Source organism: Clavelina lepadiformis, chromosome 7 (assembly GCF_947623445.1).
Source record: "Clavelina lepadiformis chromosome 7, kaClaLepa1.1, whole genome shotgun sequence".
Classification (NCBI taxonomy): Eukaryota; Metazoa; Chordata; class Ascidiacea; order Aplousobranchia; family Clavelinidae; genus Clavelina; species Clavelina lepadiformis.
In genome coordinates this window covers 15792906-15801653 of record NC_135246.1, presented here as the reverse complement: position 1 = coordinate 15801653, position 8748 = coordinate 15792906, and the positions used below count along the sequence as shown (strand labels likewise).

General features: G+C 32.9%; 1 protein-coding gene across 1 annotated transcript in view; it reads left to right on the top strand.

The window, feature by feature from the left end:
* Positions 1–447: 447 nt before the first annotated feature.
* The window catches only part of LOC143465380 (multidrug resistance-associated protein 1-like), a 14183-nt gene continuing 5882 nt past the window's right edge, over positions 448–8748 (top strand). The window contains exons 1-21 of the mRNA XM_076963620.1: positions 448–620; positions 844–1020; positions 1201–1326; positions 1510–1650; positions 2382–2498; positions 3174–3301; positions 3425–3553; positions 3894–3973; positions 4242–4365; positions 5060–5234; positions 6024–6144; positions 6228–6361; positions 6519–6620; positions 6886–6987; positions 7080–7226; positions 7474–7625; positions 7747–7873; positions 7981–8157; positions 8222–8290; positions 8410–8508; positions 8606–8689. Of these exons, the coding sequence (XP_076819735.1) occupies positions 582–620; positions 844–1020; positions 1201–1326; positions 1510–1650; positions 2382–2498; positions 3174–3301; positions 3425–3553; positions 3894–3973; positions 4242–4365; positions 5060–5234; positions 6024–6144; positions 6228–6361; positions 6519–6620; positions 6886–6987; positions 7080–7226; positions 7474–7625; positions 7747–7873; positions 7981–8157; positions 8222–8290; positions 8410–8508; positions 8606–8689 (2550 nt within the window). The 5' untranslated portion in view covers positions 448–581. The remainder of the gene's footprint in view (positions 621–843; positions 1021–1200; positions 1327–1509; positions 1651–2381; positions 2499–3173; positions 3302–3424; positions 3554–3893; positions 3974–4241; positions 4366–5059; positions 5235–6023; positions 6145–6227; positions 6362–6518; positions 6621–6885; positions 6988–7079; positions 7227–7473; positions 7626–7746; positions 7874–7980; positions 8158–8221; positions 8291–8409; positions 8509–8605; positions 8690–8748) is intronic.

Here is an 8748-nt window from a genome sequence, read left to right as displayed (position 1 = left end):
TTTCCCCAGTCCGTCCGGATGCCGATAGTTACATGGTTATTTCCACAGACAAAGTGATTGCTTCACTTGGAATTTGATAATATAATTGCAAATCTCACCTTCCTTACATACAAATCATTATAAACATGCTAATAAGTTCATTTGTAAACGTAAAAGTAACTTGAGTCTTTTAGCATAAAACTTGACCTTAAGACCTGGACGTACGTGTCCCTACTAACTTAATTAGCGTCCAGGAAGGTTCAGTCGTTGTGATGTTTTGTGCAAATGTGTTAGTAGTAAAGCAGCAAAAAAATAACTCCAAATGATCCTTGTACCCAGATTTTTGCGGTTTGTTGTTAAGTATGTGAGCATTTGCCAAACTTGAAAATAACTTAGTCCTATATAGGTGTGAAAAGTTATAAAAAATAACGTTTTAAGCTTATCTGTATCTGTTAAATTTTTCTTCAATCCTGTTGTGTCATAGCCTTGGTATTAGGTCATATCGGCAGCATTTCTCTGTGTCAATGTTTATTCTAACTTTGATCAATTGAACGATAACATTTATTTCACACTTTGTGAAGTACAATATTCGTGTTTCCGAAATGAATTTAAAAGATTTTTGTGGAGGAGAAGATTTTTTTGTAAGTTATTCAGCATACATTAACCACTTTTTCGTTTATGTGTGACGTTGTAGTTATAATTGTCAAGGAAATGTTTTTAGAAAATAGGTCATGCAGCATAAAGCACGTTTAAATTATGATCCATCATAGTTTTGTAGTAACATGTGTGTAACAGGTTAAGGTGTTGTCAAACATATCCTGATGGGCTAATTAGTTGGAAATAAACATCTTTTTTAAATTCCAGGACATAAACACGATTTTAAACGCGACAAATCCACAACTGAGCAAATGTTTTCAACATACAGTTCTTGATTTGACACCATGCGCTTATATGCTAATATTTGGGATAGCATATTTTTTCATTTATCGGAAGTCATACCGATCGTACATTGTTCCTTCACCACTTTTCAAAGCAAGAATGGTAACTAAATTTGATATTTTACATTGTATATAATCAATATTGTTTTTCGATCTGTGTAAGCTGTTTCCATAATATTTTGTTAACATATGTATAGATGTATACTGGTGATCTTGGTAACAATCTGCTTTGTAATGAGTAATATCATTTCATTGCAACTATTTATTTTCTTTAATATCATAGGTATTTACTGCTGCACTGTGCTTGCTTGCACTGGCCAATTTAGGACGTGGAATTTGGGAATACACTCATGGCATTCGTCTTGGTTATGTATATCTCATTTCTCCAGCTGTGCTAGCCATAGGAATGGTATTACTTACATATATAATTTGGACATGATATGTTTTATTGTGTTTCTGTATCAAAAATTTATCATATTATCATTATCATTAAACCTTGTACAAAACTTTCACATGAGTTTGGTTACAGTGCATACTTTTAATTAAAATATAAAATAACTTCAACTTCTGTTCTCCGAACAACTTGTTTTAGGCCAAAGCAGTGTATTTTGTAAACTTTGATCGAAGGAAAGGAATTCAATCTTCCAGTCTTCTCACATGTTTTTGGCTCTTGTATCTTGTCTTCTGGGCTCTTATTTTGAAAAGCCAAGTTGAAAGATTGATGGATAGCAAGGTATTAAGCAAAGAGTTATCTTAATTAACATTTTGCAATTGATTTTTTCATCATGGGATTGAAACATTGATGTAACACAACTGTTACTTTGGTTGTGTATATGCAGTGCATTGTCATAAGATCCCAAACTTTTCGTTCATCGCTAGCCTTTGAGCTTCTTTATAGGTTCACGTTTACCCCACACATTAATGTTTTAGCTACTAAGCTGAACTTATTCTGCTGCACAGCTTAATAGAAAACTTAATAACCTGTAATTTTTCTTTAAAATTTTGCTTTAAAATTGATGATTACATTGTAATATAATAATATGAAATCTGTATGTAATTACTAATTAGTTATTTATAATACAAAATTTTTCAAACCAATGTAATCAAAGCTAAATAAGCAGTAATTCCGCGTTAATTGTTTTTACATCAATGACTTAGTATTGTCTTTCATATATTTGCTGCATGTTTGAAAACATTGAATTTGCCAGTCAGACTTAATTTGTGGAAAGTGGCTTACCGTAGAGCATAACATTGCACTTCCAAATTTCTACTTGGGTTAAACATTAAAAAGTAATGAGAATATGTAGAAATTTTGCCACATTCAAATTTAGTTAATTACACTCACAAAAAAGTGAGGTAAGAAGATACTCTCATATCTAACATTACCCATTATGTACTACTGGGGGTACAAGTATCATGCAGTATTGCTTCGTCTGTAACAATACAATGATCAACATTTTGCAGCCTCTAAATAACGGAGAATTGTTCAGAGCAATCACTTTCATTATATCTTATGCCTGTGTACTCTCACTTTTTGTGATGTGCTTCTTTGCTGACGACCCACCAGCTCTCCCACCTAAAGTAAGTTAATAACCTAACAAAGTTTTATATACTATGAAATATGGCATTACGTTAAAGAAATCAAATCTATAAAAACATTATTGCTGCAATTAATCCAAATCAGAAAATTTATGCACTTGGTTCGAAACTCATAAAATAATTTTTTTAGTGGTTTGCCTGATTTGAAGGATAGTTATGTACATATTGCTTGCCAATGCTGCCAAAACTAATTTATATAGTAATTAGTTTTTTTCCACAAGAGTCAAACGTTTATTTATAGTAATACTGTGATAATTTATCACTATTATATCTGTCCAAAGCAGATTTATATTACGGTAGAAGTAAATATTTATGTTGCATGCTGTTTGTATTTCAATGTGTGTTGGCTCAGCAGCTGATTGGTTTGAGCATAGGCCTTGCAATAAATGTGGCTTGTGTTCCTTGTTTGATACTCTCTAGGGCCATACCGTTGCAATGTCCTTAGACAACACATTCATTAAAAAAAATGTTAAAAAAAGAAATGAATTTTACGAGTCAATAAAAGTTGTCCTATTAATTATAATAAAACAATATATTTACCTAAAAAAATTATAGCAAATCTGCAGTTTTTAGGTAAGAATACTTAGGCTTAATTTTTTAAGAAAGTATCTGAAGAAATATAAATATAAAAATATAAAAAACACCTTTGTACTATAGGATTTGTATTGTGAAGGAACAGAGTGTCAGCAATCTGATCATAACCCTGAAGAGTATAAAGACAACTTGCCATGCCCTGAGTCATCGTCTTGTTTCCTTTCCAGGCTAACTTTTGAATGGTTTTCCAAGTAATATATTCACATTGTTTTCTTTTTGTGTTATTTAAGTTTTATTTACCAAACATCCCCGTTTTACTCTTTTTCATTTTACAAACTTGATTTACTCATAATGTTAACGTTGTTTTCGATCAGAATGATCATGCAAGGTTACAAGCGCCCTCTTGTGGACAGTGATCTTTGGGACCTGAATTGCGTTGATAAAGCTGAGAGGGTCTCCAAACGCTTTCTTAAGATATGGAATGCAGAGAAAGCAAAGTTGAAGTATGTATACTATCTGTTGTGACATCGATCAAGCTGTTTACATTGAAACTGTGTACCAGTCGCTTTAATGCCTCTTATTGTTGTAATGTTATGTAATAAAATGTCTCATACTAAATAGGGTTATTCTTTTAAGCCCATATGCTGACCTTTCCCTTCCACTCACAGATGTGTGCAAGATATCTTTATATTACCACTTACACTTTTGAGTAACAGTAGTTTGATTGGATTTAAATTTTGTTATAAATTTTTAAGCTCCCGAATAAACGGAAGCAAGCTTACATTACACAATGAAACAAATTTTACGCCAACTTCAATATCCCTTTGTTGTTTCAATATGCAGAAAACAGCAACAAGAAGCAGAAAATGTTGATGATATTGATGAAGATGAATACACAGATGAAGAAGCAAAACAACCTGATGGTAAGACAAACTACTTTGTACCACTTCTATTCAAGTATAAGTTGTATTTTATTTCTAGATGCTTGCCTGTAAGCACAAATGTTGCAAGTTTCTCTTTTATTTCCTTACAATGAGATTACATAGCTCAGTATTCAATCTTTAATTCTTAATTACCCATTTTCAGAAGATTGGTATTTCTGTTTATCACATAAAAAAACCCTTATAAACTAAATTACAACTTTTTATCACTAAATCTACCTTTTAAATAACTATATTTTTATGCACATAGAAAAGAAGAGAATGCCATCTCTCTTAAAAGCTTTACTGAAAAGTTTTGGTCCTTTTTTTTTGATCAGTGCTTTCCTCGAAATCCTGATTGATATCTTAACCTTTGTCAGCCCACAACTTCTCAGGTCAGTTGCAATAAGTTGTTGGTTGGATATTGACTTTTGCTATTCTGTTTTATTTTGTTTCTTGGGCTGTTGCATGAGCCCCAACTTGAGAGTGCGGGAGCTTCGCATGAACTGAACAAAATGAAAACACTGAAAATTTCGGGCCCTGTTTTATGCTGAAACATTGATTTTATTGACTCTTTGTTAAAGGAAGATCCTTAAGAAGCTGTCTGCACAAATTTATAATTATGTTTTACCAGTAAAAAATGCTGAAGACATTCAAAGCGTTAAAAAACCAAACTATACCAATCTAAACCAAACGATAATAACACAAAACAAAGAACATGACATTTTAGTTATATACGGTTTGAAGTTTTTATGCCCACATGTTTTTGATCTATTACTCGAATTTTTAAATCTTTGATTAACTTTTAATACTATAAATTGTGCTTACAGCAAATCTTTCCTGTTTTTTTTATGTGCCAGTAACTATCGGCAATATTCAGCAATGTCGTAACAGTGCAATTTACTCACCCTATAGAGAAGGCGAAAAGTGAGAGCACCTTTTTTTGAATGGCTTTTCCACTTAACTTGCGGACCTATAGGTTCAACATCATTTGAGTAAAATCATTTTATCTTTCGACTTGTAAATGATGAGTGAAAAGCTCTACCTTCCACTGTATGTGTAACGTACAATATACTTATTAATTCTCAGTGGCATGATTAATTTCACAAAATCCAACAATCCAGTGTGGCAAGGATATTCTCTGGCTGTCTTGCTTTTTTTAAATGCAATGCTAAGGAGCATCATTCTTCAGCAATACTACCATATCTGTTTTACTGTCGGTATGAGGTTACGGTCTGGAGTCATCACAGCGGTGTACAGAAAGGTATATCATGTTCTGAGGTTGTGATTTTTGTTAAATGTGTAGTTTGTTAGATGTTAAAGTTTTATTTGAGCATTTGTTCAACAAATTTAGTTTATCAGATCTTTATTACTAGTTAAAATCGGCAGTGTTATCTATCACAGGGTCTTCTTAAAAATTAAAATACTTTTCATAAGTGTTGAGTGTTGAGATAAACAACTTAGCTGCAACTTCTTAAGTTTGTAACTTGCCCGTACTTGTGTATTTCTTTAATAGTAAGCTGTGTTAAGTTATGACTCGAGCGACGTTATGACAAGTGTGATTTTCAGGTATTGAAAATGAGTATTTTATTAGAAAAAATTATCTTCTATGATCTTAATGAAAAATGTGTCAATTATCCTAAATATGCATTGACTTTAGTCGACCTGCATCAATTAACGCTCTCAAGATTGTGTTCGTAGTTGCACATTGCTCAATGATCCCAAGATAATGTGAAACTATTATTAGAACGCAGTCCAATAAAATAAAGAAGTAACTAAAAAGAAAACTTAGCTAAACGGATCAAAGATACCTTTATTGGCTAAGTATGATAGCAGTGTATCTATCTCACAAAATCTGATTTTGCAATGTTAAATATATTGTTTGTGTGCATATAATCAATGTATAAAAACTTTTTATTGACTTTGTTCATCATAACTATATCAATAATGTTACTGCAATGTTACAATTTCATCTTTTTTGATATTTTCTGTTTTGATAGTTTTGAAAAGCTAAATTTTAATCAAGGTTGAGAACTTTAACACCTATGTTTAGGCTCTCACACTTTCCAGCGCTGCTCGAAAACACAGCACAGTTGGCGAGGTTGTAAATTTAATGTCTGTTGATGCTCAGAGGTTTATGGACTTGATGACATATTTAAACATTTTATGGTCAGGTGCGTTGTAGTGCATTTCCAACTCGTCAATTAGCTGGGATTGTAGCGTTATTCCTGAGATGTCAATGTTTTCATTTTTGCAGGTCCCTTCCAAATTATTCTGGCAATGTATTTCCTATGGCAAACAATGGGTCCCTCCACACTTGCTGGGCTTGGTGTTATGGTACTGCTTATCCCAATTAATGCTTTCATTGCAAGCCGAGCGCACAACTTTCAGGTAATTATAAATGCTCAACGTCTGTTTTATCTATTATAAAAGTTCTTCTTAATGTCCTATGTAAAAATATCTCAATCTTTTCATATTACTTACCGATGTTTAATTAAAAACTTGCTGGCTTAAGAGCAATTACTTGATACATTGGCTTGTTTTACAGGTTGAACAAATGAAACACAAGGACGAACGAATCAAAGTTATGAATGACATCCTGAATGGTATCAAAGTGCTAAAAATGTATGCTTGGGAGCTCTCTTTTAGGGTGACTTTTTGCAATGAGCTATTTTTCTAATTAGATGATCTTTGTTGTGACATTACTTCAGCAAGGAAACAAAATCAACGTTTTTCATCAGTGTCGAAAAATATATAAATAATTAATTAATATTGCATTCAAGTTTGCTGTTGTTAGTATTTGTGTTCATCCAAATTTTCCACACAGACACTATATCTATTTAGGTTAGAGTTCCTATCGACCCATCCGTAATTTGCAAGCAGCAGCTGTAAACAGTTTTGTATTTTAATTACAGGACAAAGTTTATGCAATTCGTGGTAAAGAAATAAACGTTTTGAAACGTGCTGCATATCTCAATGCAGCAGCCATGTTCACATGGATTTGTGCTCCATTTCTGGTAGGTGTCACTTTTTTTCTCGCATAATGAAGATTCTAACTCCATATCCATCATAAATCTTGTTTTCTGTAACCCCATTGGATTTTTCTCAGGTTTCGTTGACAACATTTGCTGTGTACACCCTGTCTGACCCTCACCATATTCTGGATGCTCAGAAAGCTTTTGTGTCGATTTCCCTTTTCAACATTCTTCAATTTCCCTTGGCTATGCTTCCCATGATGATCTCATCTTTAGTACAGGTGATTCAATCTTGATATAACAAGGGTTCATTTCAGTTAGCATATTGAGTCATATCTTATCAATATACAAAATATGTAAGTTCATATTGCTCTTTAAATTGATATGAGTAAATAATCATTTAACTCACTTTCTTCCTAATATTTAAATGAATAAATTTTAGCTTCTGTTTAACAGTTGTTGTCAGAGTTAAGACAAACACCTAACTCTGATACAGGCAATATTTATTGCAATTATTTTGCATCACAGGCAAATGTAAGCTTAAAACGTCTCCAGCGCTTTCTATGCAACGAAGAATTAGACCTGGATAATGTGGACAGAATACCATCCTGTGGTCCAGTAATTTCCATTGAAAATGGCACTTTCACCTGGGATAAAGATGACGAACCCATCTTGAAAGAGTACAAAAGAGTTTACTGTTTTGAGGCTTAATGTTATGCTCATATTCTTTATTATGCTATGTCTCAATGTATGTAACTAGAAACGAGATAATGGGTTTACTCAAAATCTTTTTTCTTTTAGCATTAATCTGTCTGTACCCAAAGGATCTCTGGTTGCAGTTGTTGGACAAGTTGGAAGTGGAAAGTCATCTTTGGTTAACTGTTTGCTGGGAGATATGGTGAAATTGAATGGAAAAGTATCAGTGAAGGTTGGAATACGAACTATTATAACACATGCTTTTTCCTATACAAATTAAATTTTGGTATCAATTCTGGTGCTATTTTATCCCTAACTTTGGTGACCTTTTCTCGTCAGGGTTCTATAGCATATGTAGCACAACAAGCTTGGATTCAAAATCTCACTGTGCGTGAAAACATTCTCTTTGGCAAGCCACTTGACGTTTGTAATTATCAAGATACCGTTGAAGCTTGTGAACTGAAAGAAGATTTTGAAATGTTGCCAGCCAGTGACCAGACTGAAATTGGAGAAAGGGTAATTGCTTTTTCTGGGATTTTTGGATCCGTATGAAAATGGCTGTAACTTTTGTTTTTGATAGGGTATCAATTTATCTGGAGGTCAAAAGCAAAGGATTTCAATCGCAAGAGCTGTATATCAAGACTCAGATGTATGATTTTTAAACAGTTTATATTGAAACGTGGTTTGGTAATTAGTTACAATAATTTGCCACTCAGTTTAGTTGCTTGAGTAGCAACAGCAACCAATATTGTTGATTCAATATTTCAGGTATACTTGTTCGATGATCCACTCAGTGCTGTTGATGCTCATGTTGGAAAGAATCTCTTTGAAAATGTTCTTGGACCTGGTGGATGCCTACGAAGAAAAGTGTGAAATATTCTATTTATTTTTCAAAATATGTTTTGTCATGCTGCAAGTTATTTGTATCGTTGTATTTTGTGCCTGAAGTTGCGCTTTTGTTTAGACTCGTCTTTTAGTGACAAATGGAATTTCATTCTTGCCACAAGTTGACATTATTGTTGTGCTTGTAGGTGGAAAAATATCAGAGGTAAAATTTTTTCATGCCTTGTTTTACTTATTAGGTGTTATAATTTATCACAAAATTTA